The 15,578-nt window shown below is 35.7% G+C and overlaps 1 protein-coding gene across 3 annotated transcripts in view; it reads right to left on the bottom strand.

The window, feature by feature from the left end:
• Positions 1–15,578, bottom strand: part of nhsa (Nance-Horan syndrome a (congenital cataracts and dental anomalies)) — a 150,791-nt gene that overhangs the window by 43,796 nt on the left and 91,417 nt on the right. For all 3 annotated transcript variants that reach the window (XM_061977506.2, XM_061977505.2, XM_061977507.2), the window contains one exon: positions 221–358. In XM_061977506.2, coding sequence (XP_061833490.2) covers positions 221–358 — 138 coding nt within the window. The remainder of the gene's footprint in view (positions 1–220; positions 359–15,578) is intronic.

Genomic DNA, 15,578 nt, shown 5'->3' with positions numbered 1-15,578 from the left:
CCATGAGAAAGTTGTTATGATGTGTGTGCCATGAGAAAGTTGTTATGATGTGTGTGCCATGAGAAAGTTGTTATGTGTGTGACATGAGAAAGCTGTTATGATGTGTGTGCCATGAGAAAGTTGTTATGATGTGTGTGACATGAGAAAGCTGTAATGATGTGTGTGCCATGAGAAAGCTGTAATGCTGTGTGTGCCATGAGAAAGCTGGATGGTGTGGGACCTTGGTGCAGGTGTGCCAGGCGGTGCAGGTCTTGCACACAAGCAGGTCGGGTGGAGGATCTCAACAAGTTCCTCTGCTTGTGCCAAGGAGCTCTGTAGTGACACGTCAGCTTGCTCTCCACGTCCAGGTTGGACACAGCTGTAAGGAGACAACAATTAGTACTCTTAGACCACAACAGCTGTAAGGAGACAACAATTAGTACTCTTAGACCACAACAGCTGTAAGGAGACAACAATTAGTACTCTTAGACCACAACAGCTGTAAGGAGACAACAATTAGTACTCTTATACCACAACAGCTGTAAGGAGACAACAATTAGTACTCTTAGACCACAACAGCTGTAAGGAGACGACAATTAGTACTCTTAGACCACAACAGCTGTAAGGAGACGACAATTAGTACTCTTAGACCACAACAGCTGTAAGGAGACGACAATTAGTACTCTTAGACCACAACAGCTGTAAGGAGACAACAATTAGTACTCCTAGACCACAACAGCTGTAAGGAGACAACAATTAGTACTCTTAGACCACAACAACTGTAAGGAGACAACAATTAGTACTCTTAGACCACAACAGCTGTAAGGAGACAACAATTAGTACTCTTAGACCACAACAGCTGTAAGGAGACAACAATTAGTACTCTTAGACCACAACAGCTGTAAGGAGACAACAATTAGTACTCTTGGACCACAACAGCTGTAAGGAGACAACAATTAGTACTCTTGGACCACAACAGCTGTAAGGAGACAACAATTAGTACTCTTGGACCACAACAGCTGTAAGGAGACAACAATTAGTACTCTTAGACCACAACAGCTGTAAGGAGACGACAATTAGTACTCTTAGACCACAACAGCTGTAAGGAGACGACAATTAGTACTCTTAGACCACAACAGCTGTAAGGAGACGACAATTAGTACTCTTAGACCACAACAGCTGTAAGGAGACGACAATTAGTACTCTTAGACCACAACAGCTGTAAGGAGACGACAATTAGTACTCTTAGACCACAACAGCTGTAAGGAGACGACAATTAGTACTCTTAGACCACAACAGCTGTAAGGAGACAACAATTAGTACTCCTAGACCACAACAGCTGTAAGGAGACAACAATTAGTACTCTTAGACCACAACAACTGTAAGGAGACAACAATTAGTACTCTTAGACCACAACAGCTGTAAGGAGACAACAATTAGTACTCTTAGACCACAACAGCTGTAAGGAGACAACAATTAGTACTCTTAGACCACAACAGCTGTAAGGAGACAACAATTAGTACTCTTAGACCACAACAGCTGTAAGGAGACGACAATTAGTACTCTTAGACCACAACAGCTGTAAGGAGACGACAATTAGTACTCTTAGACCACAACAGCTGTAAGGAGACGACAATTAGTACTCTTAGACCACAACAGCTGTAAGGAGACGACAATTAGTACTCTTAGACCACAACAGCTGTAAGGAGACGACAATTAGTACTCCTAGACCACAACAGCTGTAAGGAGACAACAATTAGTACTCTTAGACCACAACAGCTGTAAGGAGACAACAATTAGTACTCTTAGACCACAACAGCTGTAAGGAGACAACAATTAGTACTCTTAGACCACAACAGCTGTAAGGAGACAACAATTAGTACTCTTAGACCACAACAGCTGTAAGGAGACAACAATTAGTACTCTTAGACCACAACAGCTGTAAGGAGACAACAATTAGTACTCTTAGACCACAACAGCTGTAAGGAGACAACAATTAGTACTCTTAGACCACAACAGCTGTAAGGAGACGACAATTAGTACTCTTAGACCACAACAGCTGTAAGGAGACGACAATTAGTACTCTTAGACCACAACAGCTGTAAGGAGACGACAATTAGTACTCTTAGACCACAACAGCTGTAAGGAGACGACAATTAGTACTCTTAGACCACAACAGCTGTAAGGAGACAACAATTAGTACTCTTAGACCACAACAGCTGTAAGGAGACAACAATTAGTACTCTTAGACCACAACAGCTGTAAGGAGACAACAATTAGTACTCTTAGACCACAACAGCTGTAAGGAGACAACAATTAGTACTCTTATACCACAACAGCTGTAAGGAGACAACAATTAGTACTCTTAGACCACAACAGCTGTAAGGAGACGACAATTAGTACTCTTAGACCACAACAGCTGTAAGGAGACGACAATTAGTACTCTTAGACCACAACAGCTGTAAGGAGACGACAATTAGTACTCTTAGACCACAACAGCTGTAAGGAGACGACAATTAGTACTCCTAGACCACAACAGCTGTAAGGAGACAACAATTAGTACTCTTAGACCACAACAGCTGTAAGGAGACAACAATTAGTACTCTTAGACCACAACAGCTGTAAGGAGACAACAATTAGTACTCTTAGACCACAACAGCTGTAAGGAGACAACAATTAGTACTCTTAGACCACAACAGCTGTAAGGAGACAACAATTAGTACTCTTGGACCACAACAGCTGTAAGGAGACAACAATTAGTACTCTTAGACCACAACAGCTGTAAGGAGACAACAATTAGTACTCTTGGACCACAACAGCTGTAAGGAGACAACAATTAGTACTCTTAGACCACAACAGCTGTAAGGAGACAACAATTAGTACTCTTAGACCACAACAGCTGTAAGGAGACGACAATTAGTACTCTTAGACCACAACAGCTGTAAGGAGACGACAATTAGTACTCTTAGACCACAACAGCTGTAAGGAGACGACAATTAGTACTCTTAGACCACAACAGCTGTAAGGAGACGACAATTAGTACTCTTAGACCACAACAGCTGTAAGGAGACGACAATTAGTACTCTTAGACCACAACAGCTGTAAGGAGACAACAATTAGTACTCCTAGACCACAACAGCTGTAAGGAGACAACAATTAGTACTCTTAGACCACAACAACTGTAAGGAGACAACAATTAGTACTCTTAGACCACAACAGCTGTAAGGAGACAACAATTAGTACTCTTAGACCACAACAGCTGTAAGGAGACAACAATTAGTACTCTTAGACCACAACAGCTGTAAGGAGACAACAATTAGTACTCTTAGACCACAACAGCTGTAAGGAGACAACAATTAGTACTCTTAGACCACAACAGCTGTAAGGAGACGACAATTAGTACTCTTAGACCACAACAGCTGTAAGGAGACGACAATTAGTACTCTTAGACCACAACAGCTGTAAGGAGACGACAATTAGTACTCTTAGACCACAACAGCTGTAAGGAGACGACAATTAGTACTCCTAGACCACAACAGCTGTAAGGAGACAACAATTAGTACTCTTAGACCACAACAGCTGTAAGGAGACAACAATTAGTACTCTTAGACCACAACAGCTGTAAGGAGACAACAATTAGTACTCTTAGACCACAACAGCTGTAAGGAGACAACAATTAGTACTCTTAGACCACAACAGCTGTAAGGAGACAACAATTAGTACTCTTAGACCACAACAGCTGTAAGGAGACAACAATTAGTACTCTTAGACCACAACAGCTGTAAGGAGACGACAATTAGTACTCTTAGACCACAACAGCTGTAAGGAGACGACAATTAGTACTCTTAGACCACAACAGCTGTAAGGAGACGACAATTAGTACTCTTAGACCACAACAGCTGTAAGGAGACGACAATTAGTACTCTTAGACCACAACAGCTGTAAGGAGACGACAATTAGTACTCTTAGACCACAACAGCTGTAAGGAGACAACAATTAGTACTCCTAGACCACAACAGCTGTAAGGAGACAACAATTAGTACTCTTAGACCACAACAGCTGTAAGGAGACAACAATTAGTACTCTTAGACCACAACAGCTGTAAGGAGACAACAATTAGTACTCTTAGACCACAACAGCTGTAAGGAGACAACAATTAGTACTCTTAGACCACAACAGCTGTAAGGAGACAACAATTAGTACTCTGAGACCACAACAGCTGTAAGGAGACAACAGTTGGTACTCTGAGACCACAACAGCTGTAAGGAGACAACAACTAGTACTCTTAGACCACAACAGCTGTAAGGAGACAACAATTAGTACTCTGAAACCACAACAGCTGTAAGGAGACAACAATTAGTACTCCGAGACCACAACAGCTGTAAGGAGACAACAATTAGTACTCTTAGACCACAACAGCTGTAAGGAGACAACAATTAGTACTCTTAGACCACAACAGCTGTAAGGAGACGACAATTAGTACTCTTAGACCACAACAGCTGTAAGGAGACGACAATTAGTACTCCTAGACCACAACAGCTGTAAGGAGACAACAATTAGTACTCCTAGACCACAACAGCTGTAAGGAGACAACAATTAGTACTCTTAGACCACAACAGCTGTAAGGAGACAACAATTAGTACTCTTAGACCACAACAGCTGTAAGGAGACAACAATTAGTACTCTTAGACCACAACAGCTGTAAGGAGACAACAATTAGTACTCTTAGACCACAACAGCTGTAAGGAGACAACAATTAGTACTCCTAGACCACAACAGCTGTAAGGAGACAACAATTAGTACTCCTAGACCACAACAGCTGTAAGGAGACAACAATTAGTACTCTTAGACCACAACAGCTGTAAGGAGACAACAATTAGTACTCTTAGACCACAACAGCTGTAAGGAGACAACAATTAGTACTCTTAGACCACAACAGCTGTAAGGAGACAACAATTAGTACTCTTAGACCACAGTCATGTCCACAAAGTCTGACTAGGACATCATTTAGGACTTTAAATATTTCACCTTATCTTGATTATTAATTGATCATTGTTAAATGAATGTTTTCCTGCTCACACATGCTGTGTTTACTACTCTGTCCACTAGATGGCACTGCCCCTCTACTAGTTATGCACACACACACACACACACACACACACACACACACACACACACACACACACACACACACACACACACACACACACACACACACACACACACACACACACACACACACACACACACACAGATTTGGGTCATGCTGATTATGCAAATGAGATGATGAGGTCCTCTAACTACAAATCATATTTGTGGTAAACATAATATTTATGTAGTATTTTCAATATTTATGTAGTATTTTATTCACATACACATATCCAATATCTGCATTACAAGAAGACTACGCACCTTTTTACAGTAATATGATTATTAATAATGATTATACACATTAATAATAATAATAATTATGCACATGAACTGTAATATGATTATAATAATAATTATAAACATGAACTGTAATACTATTAATAAAAATGATTATACACACTAATGATAATAATTATTATGCACATGGATTGTTATATGATTATTAATAATAATTATAAACATAAACTGTAATATGATTATTAATAATGATTATACACATTAATAATAACAATTATTATGCACATGAACTGTAATATGATTACTAATAATGATTATACACATTTTAATAATCATTATTATTATGCACATGAACTGTAATATGATCATTAATAATGATTATACACATTAATAATAACAATTATTATGCACATGAACTGTAATTTGATTACTAATAATGATTATACACATTTTAATAATAATTATTATTATGCACATGAACTGTAATATGATCATTAATAATAATTATAAAAATTAACTGTAATATGATTAATAATTATTATTATTACACACATTAATAATAATAATAATTACGCACATGAACTGTAATATGATTATTAATAATTATGCACATTAATAATAATTATATACATGAACTGTAATACGATTATTAATAATAATTATACACATGAACTTTAATATGATTATTAATAATAATTATGCACATGTATTGTAACATAATTATTCATAACAATTATGCACATGAACTGTAACATGATTATTAATAATAAGTATACACATGAACTGTAATATGATTAATAATAATGATTATAGACATGAACTGTAATATGATTATTAATAATAATTATACACATGAACTGTAACATGATTATTAATAATGATTATACACATGAACTGTAATAATATTATTAATAATAATAATACACATGTACTGTAATATGATTAATAATAATGATTATACATATGAACTGTAATATGATTGTTAATAATAATTATACACATGAACTGTAACATGATTATTAATAATGATTATACACATGAACTGTAATAATATTATTAATAATAATAATACACATGTACTGTAATATGATTAATAATAATGATTATACATATGAACTGTAATATGATTGTTAATAATAATTATACACATGAACTGTAACATGATTATTAATAATGATTATACACATGAACTGTAACATGATTATTAATAATGATTGTGCACATGAACTGTAATAAGATTATTATTAATGATTATACACATGAACTGTAATATGAATATTAATGATTATACACATGAACTGTAATAAGATTATTAATAATGATATTGGCCCTGTGATGAGGTGGCGACTTGTCCAGGGTGTACCCCGCCTTCCGCCCGATTGTAGCTGAGATAGGCTCCAGCGCCCCCCGCGACCCCGAAAGGAATAAGCGGTAGAAAATGGATGGATGGATGGATTATACACATGATTTGTAATAAGATTATTAATAATAATTATAAACATGAACTATAATCACATTCCCACCCTACTGAGGACCAGCTGGTGTGACCCCGCCCTATTTTCATGTCCACTAATCCTGAGGCGTGTTGATGACATCATCATCCATCAAGGAACTTCTGGCAGCCCTGCAGGCCACAATCATGCTTCTCCCTTGTAATTTGTCCAGACAGGAGCTAAGCCCCGCCCCCTGCCACGCCCACAAGCCAGCCTGGGAACACAGGCATGTGTCAGTCATGAGTGATGAGGATATGTTTGTTGTCCATGTTTGCTGCTCACAACACTTCAGTCAATGTTCTAGCAAGCACACTGGAGAACATTGGACCTACCATCTATTCTAGAACATCTGCTCACACCCCTCCCCCGACCTTATGACCCACTCATCTGTTTATGGTCCAAACCAGGACCAGCACAGCATTCCAACAACCTGAGGAACAAATGTCCTGTTAGCATGTAGCTCACATAGGCCCCAGCAGACCACCAGCATACATCCCACAGGGCATCTGATAAGATCAGTGCAATAAAGACTGCATCATAAACTTCTCCTCACTGGGAGAATGTGTGACAAGTGTTCATCATGGACTTAAGTACTTCCTGCTTCCCCTCGGAATGTCAGCTGACATCACGGTGGTATCACGTAATCTCAGGTGGTATCAGATATTATTATCAGGTAGTATAATGTGATATCAAGTAAAGTTAAAGTACCAATGATTGTCAAACACACACTAGGTGTGGTGACATTATTCTCTGCATTTGACCCATCACCCTTCTTCCACCTCCTGGGAGGTGAGGGGAGCAGCGAGCAGCAGCGGTGGCCGCGCTCGGGAATCATTTTGGTGATTTTAACCCCCAATTCCAACTCTTGATGCTGAGTGCCAAGCAGGGTCCCATTTCTTCCACGTAGTTTGATGTAGTATCAGCTAGCATCAGTTGATATCAGGTAATATTATTAAGTGATAATATGTAGTATCAGGGGACATCAGATATTATTAGGTGATATCAGGTAGTATCAGGTGACATCAGTTCGTAGTATTAGGTAATATCAGGTAGTAGTATCAGGTAACATCAGGTAGTAGTATCAGGTGATATCAGGTAGTATCATCAGACAGTAGTATCAAGTGATATCAAGTAGTACCATCAGACTGTAGTATCAGGTGATATCAGGTAGTAGTATCAGGTAATATCAGGTAGTAGCATCAGGTGATATCAGGTTATATCAGACATTATTAGGTGATATCGGGTAGTGTCAGGTGACATCAGGTAGTAGTATTAGGTAATACCAGGTAGTAGTATCAGGTGATATCAGGTGCTATCGGGTTGTATCAGATATTATTAGGTGATATCGGGTAGTATCAGGTGACATCAGTTCGTAGTATTAGGTAATATCAGGTAGTAGTATCAGGTAATATCAGGTAGTAGTATCAGGTGATATCAGGTAGTATCATCAGACAGTAGTATCAAGTGATATCAAGTAGTACCATCAGACTGTAGTATCAGGTGATATCAGGTAGTAGTATCAGGTAATATCAGGTAGTAGCATCAGGTGATATCAGGTTATATCAGACATTATTAGGTGATATCGGGTAGTGTCAGGTGACATCAGGTAGTAGTATTAGGTAATACCAGGTAGTAGTATCAGGTGATATCAGGTGCTATCGGGTTGTATCAGATATTATTAGGTGATATCGGGTAGTGTCAGGTGACATCAGTTCGTAGTATTAGGTAATATCAGGTAGTAGTATCAGGTAATATCAGGTAGTAGTATCAGGTGATATCAGGTAGTATCATCAGACAGTAGTATCAAGTGATATCAAGTAGTACCATCAGACTGTAGTATCAGGTGATATCAGGCAGTAGTATTAGGTGATATCAGGTAGTAGTATCAAGTAATATCAGGTAGTAGCATCAGGTGATATCAGGTGCTATCGGGTTATATCAGATATTATTAGGTGATATCAGGTAGTGTCAGGTGACATCAGGTAGTAGTATCAGGTGGCATCAGGTAGTAGTATCAGGTAATATCAGGTAGTATCATCAGACAGTAGTATCAAGTGATATCAAGTAGTACCATCAGATTGTAGTATCAGGTGATATCAGGCAGTAGTATCAGGTGATATCAGGTAGTAGTATCCGGTAATATCAGGTAGTAGTATCAGGTGATATCAGGTGCTATCGGGTAGTACCATCAGACAATAGTATCAGGTGATATCAGACAGTAGTATGAGGTGATATCAGGTAATACCATCAGACAATAGTATCAGGTGATATCAGACAGTAGTATCAGGTGATATCAGGTAATACCATCATACAATAGTATCAGGTGATATCAGACAGTATTATCAGGTGATATCAGAGAGTACATCAGACAATAGTATCAGGTGATATCAGGTAGTAGTATCAGGTGATATCAGACAGTAGAATCTGGTAGTACATCAGACAGTAGTATCAGGTAGTACATCAGACAGTAGTATCAGATGATATCAGACAGTAGTATCAGGTGATATCAGACAGTAGTATCAGGTGATATCAGGTAGTTGTATCAGGTGATATCAGACAGTAGTATCAGGTGATATCAGACAGCAGTATTAGGTGATATCAGACAGTAGTATCAGGTGATATCAGACAGTAGTATCAGGTGATATCAGGTAATACCATCAGACAATAGTATCAGGTGATATCAGACAGTAGTATCAGGTGATATCAGGTAGTACATCAGACAATAGTATCAGGTGATATCAGACAGTAGTATCAGGTGATATCAGGTAGTAGTATCATGTGATATCAGACAGTAGTATCAGGTGATATCAGACAGCAGTATCAGGTAGTACATCAGACAGTAGTATCAGGTGATATCAGGCAGTAGTATCAGGTGATATCAGACAGTAGTATCAGGTAGTGCATCAGACAGTAGTATCATGTGATATCAGACAGTAGTATCAGGTGATATCAGACAGTAGTATCAGGTACTACATCAGACAGTAGTATCAGGTGATATCAGGTAGTAGTATCATGTGAAATCAGACAGTAGTATTAGGTGATATCAGACAGTAGTATCAGGTGATATCAGGTAGTATGTAACCGTGGAGTTAGCAGAAAGTAGAGTTCTTTGATGTCTGTGTAGCCACGCCCACTTCCAGCAGCTTCACCTGCACTTTGATGTGGGACAGGAAGTGGGCGGCATGACCTCATGCACAGCTGCATGCTGGGAAGTGGGCGATGGTAAGAAGGGGGCGGGGCTGTAATGATGCACTTCCTGACATTTCTTGATCTTTCATCTGATGACACAACTACAACTACAAGACCAAGGTGGCGCCCCCTGTGGCCGACATGGAACATGTTAGCATGTGGCTCAGGTGGCTATGATCATGTCATAATGTTGCTGACCTCACATGATGTCAAAATATAATGTTAGCATGTAAGTTATATTTATGCTTAAGGTCAATAGTTGTGGTTAATGATGATTTCTCCTCCAAGGTGAGGTGTTTAGTGGACATGAGGTCATCAAAACAGCAGTTTAGTTTCATAGAAGTGAGTCAGTGTGAAGGATAAAAGACTTTAGTGAGGACAAAGTAAAGTCTTTGTTAGCATACACCTTATAATACATCCTCTATTTTAGCATGATTGTAAGATATCATCACAGTCACTGTATCGTAGTATCATAGTCACAACTGCATCATAGTCACAACTGTATCATAGTCACAACTGTATCATAATCACAACTGTATCATAGAATCATAATCACAACTATATCATAATCACAACTGTATCATAGTATCATAATCACAACTGTATCAAAGTATCATAATTACAACTGTATCATATTATCATAACGACTGTATCATAATCACAACTGTATCATACTATCATAATCACAACTGTATCATAGTATCATAATCACAATTGTATCACAACATCCTAACAACTGTATCATAATCACAACTGTATCATAATCAAAACTGTATCATAGTATCATAATTACAACTGTATCATATTATCATGATCACAAATGTATAATATTATCATAATCACAACTGTATCATAGTCACGACTGTATCATAATAACAACTGTATCTTATTATCATAACGGTATCATAGTATCATAATCACAACTGTATCATAGTATCATAATCACAACTGTATTATAATCACAACTGTAGTATAGTATCCTAATCACAACTGTATCATAGTCACAACTGTATCATAGTATCATTATCACAACTGTATCACAATATCATAATCACAACCGTATCATAGTATCATAAAATCAACTGTATCATAATCACAACTGCATTTTAGTATCATAATCACAACTGTATTATAATCACAATTGTATCATAGCATCATAATCACAACTGTATCATAGTCACAACTGTATCATAATCACAACTGTATCACACTATCATAATCCCAACTGTATCGTAGTATCATAATCACAACTGTATCATAGTCACAACTGTATCATACTATCATAATCTTAACTGTATCGTAGTATCATAATCACAACTGTATCATAATATCATAATCCCAACTATATCATAGTATCATAATAACAACTGCATCATAGTATCATAATCACAACTGTATCATAGTCACAACTGTGTCATATCATAATCACAAATGTATCATAGTCACAACTGTATTATAGTATCATAATCCCAACTGTATCATACTTTCATAATCCCAACTATATCATAGTATCAAAATCACAACTGTATCATAATATCATAATCACCACTGTATTATAGTATCATACTCACAACTGTATCATATCATAATCACAACTGTATCATACTATCATAATCCCAACTGTATCATAGTATCATAATCAAAACTGTATCATAGTATCATAATCAAAACTGTATCATATCATAATCACAACTGTATCATACTATCATAATCCCAACTGTATCATAGTATCATAATCAAAACTGTATCATAGTATCATAATCACAACTGTATCATAGTCACAACTGTATCATAACCACAACTGTATCATACTATCATAATCCCAACTGTATCATAGTATCATAATCACAACTGCATCATAATCACAACTGTATCATACAAACAGAATCCCAACTGTATCACAGTATCATAATCACAACTGTATCATAATAACAACTGTATCATAGTATCATAATCACAACTGTATCATAGTCACAACTGTATCATACTATCATAATCACAACTGTATCATAGTATCATAATCACAATTGTATCACAACAGCCTAACAACTGTATCATAATCACAACTGTATCATAGTATCATAATTACAACTGTATCATATTATCATAATCACAACTGTATCATAATATCATAATCCCAACTGTATCATAGTATCATAATCACAACTGCATCATAGTATCATAATCACAACTGTATCATAGTCACAACTGTGTCATATCATAATCACAAATGTATCATAGTCACAACTGTATTATAGTATCATAATCCCAACTGTATCATACTTTCATAATCCCAACTATATCATAGTATCAAAATCACAACTGTATCATAATATCATAATCACCACTGTATTATAGTATCATACTCACAACTGTATCATATCATAATCACAATTGTATCATACTATCATAATCCCAACTGTATCATAGTATCATAATCAAAACTGTATCATAGTATCATAATCAAAACTGTATCATATCATAATCACAACTGTATCATACTATCATAATCCCAACTGTATCATAGTATCATAATCAAAACTGTATCATAGTATCATAATCACAACTGTATCATAGTCACAACTGTATCATAGTATCATAACCACAACTGTATCATACTATCATAATCCCAACTGTATCATAGTATCATAATCACAACTGCATCATAATCACAACTGTATCATACAATCAGAATCCCAACTGTATCACAGTATCATAATCACAACTGTATCATAATAACAACTGTATCATAGTATCATAATCACAACTGTATCATAGTCACAACTGTATCATATCATAATCACAATTGTATCATAGTATCATAATCACAACTGTATCATACTATCATAATCCCAACTGTATCATAGTCACAATTTTATCATACTATCATAATCCCAACTGTATCATAGTATCATAATCCCAACTGTATCATAGTCACAACTGTATCATACTATCATAATTTCAACTGTATCATACTATCATAATCCCAACTGAATCATTGTCACAAATGTATCATACTATCATAATCACAACTGTATCATAGCATCATAATCACAACTGTATCATATCATAATCACAACTGTATCATAGTCACAAATGTATCATACTATCATAATTGAAACTGTATCATACTATCATAATCCCAACTGTATCATACAATCATAATCCCAATTGAATCATAGTCACAAATGTATCATACTATCATAATCACAACTGTATCATAATATCATAATCCCAACTGTATCAAAATATCATAATCACAACTGTATCATAGTCACAAATGTATTATACTATCATAATTCCAACTGTATCATACTATCATAATCACAACTGTATCATAGTATCATAATCCCAATTGAATCATAGTCACAAATGTATCATACTATCATAATACCAACTGTATCATAGTATCATAATCACAACTCTATCATAGTCACAAATGTATCATACTATCATAATTCCAACTGTATCATAGTATCATAATCACAACTGTATCATAATCACAACTGTATCATACAATCAGAATCCCAACTGTATCATAGTATCATAATCACAACTGTATCATAATAACAACTGTATCATAGTATCATAATCACAACTGTATCATAGTCACAACTGTATCATATCATAATCACAATTGTATCATAGTATCATAATCACAACTGTATCATACTATCATAATCCCAACTGTATCATAGTCACAATTTTATCATACTATCATAATCCCAACTGTATCATAGTATCATAATCCCAACTGTATCATAGTCACAACTGTATCATACTATCATAATTCCAACTGTATCATACTATCATAATCCCAACTGAATCATTGTCACAAATGTATCATACTATCATAATCACAACTGTATCATAGCATCATAATCACAACTGTATCATATCATAATCACAACTGTATCATAGTCACAAATGTATCATACTATCATAATTGAAACTGTATCATACTATCATAATCCCAACTGTATCATACAATCATAATCCCAATTGAATCATAGTCACAAATGTATCATACTATCATAATCACAACTGTATCATAATATCATAATCCCAACTGTATCAAAATATCATAATCACAACTGTATCATAGTCACAAATGTATTATACTATCATAATTCCAACTGTATCATACTATCATAATCACAACTGTATCATAGTATCATAATCCCAATTGAATCATAGTCACAAATGTATCATACTATCATAATACCAACTGTATCATAGTATCATAATCACAACTCTATCATAGTCACAAATGTATCATACTATCATAATTCCAACGGTATCATAGTATCATAATCACAACTGTATCATAGTCACAAATGTATCATAGTATCATAATCCCAACTGAATCATAGTCACAACTGTATCATAATCACACAAGTATCACAGTCATCACTTCTTGCAAACTGGTGACAACATGAATGAGTGAATAATGTTACAATAAGTGAAGGTGACAACATGAATGAGTGAAGAATGATGCAATAAGTGAAGGTGACAACATGAATGAGTGAAGAATGATGCAATAAGTGAAGGTGTGGCAACGCAAATAGATATAAATATAAACATATATAGAGGAGAGAAGGAGAGAAGGAGAGAAGGAGCCAACACAAATAAAACATGTAGTTGACACAAGGACAAGATGTGACCATGGGAAAATATCACTTTGCTCACACCGAACTCACATACAGTCTGAAATACTGTAAATATTACATCATACACATATGTCAGTCATACTGTAAATATTACATCATACACATATGTCAGTCATACTGTAAATATGACATCATACACATATGTCAGTCATACTGTACATATTACATCATACACATATGTCAGTCATACTGTAAATATTACATCATACACATATGTCAGTCATACTGTACATATTACATCATACACATAAGTCAGTCATACTGTACATATTACATCATACACATATGTCAGTCATACTGTACATATTACATCATACACATATGTCAGTCATACTGTAAATATTACATCATACACATATGTCAGTCATACTGTACATATTACATCATACACATGTCAGTCATACTGTATATATTACATCATACACATATGTCAGTCATACTGTAAATATTACATCATACACATATGTCAGTCATACTGTACATATTACATCATACACATGTCAGTCATACTGTATATATTACATCATACACATATGTCAGTCATACTGTAAATATTACATCATACACATATGTCAGTCATACTGTACATATTACATCATACACATGTCAGTCATACTGTATATATTACATCATACACATATGTCAGTCATACTGTAAATATGACATCATACACATATGTCAGTCATACTGTACATATTACATCATACACATATGTCAGTCATACTGTAAATATTACATCATACACATATGTCAGTCATACTGTACATATTACATCATACACATAAGTCAGTCATACTGTACATATTACATCATACACATATGTCAGTCATACTGTAAATATTACATCATACACATATGT

Source organism: Nerophis lumbriciformis, linkage group LG18 (assembly GCF_033978685.3).
Source record: "Nerophis lumbriciformis linkage group LG18, RoL_Nlum_v2.1, whole genome shotgun sequence".
Classification (NCBI taxonomy): domain Eukaryota; kingdom Metazoa; phylum Chordata; class Actinopteri; order Syngnathiformes; family Syngnathidae; genus Nerophis; species Nerophis lumbriciformis.
Note: the sequence above shows the minus strand (reverse complement) of the source record. Positions and strands in the feature narration are given on the sequence as shown.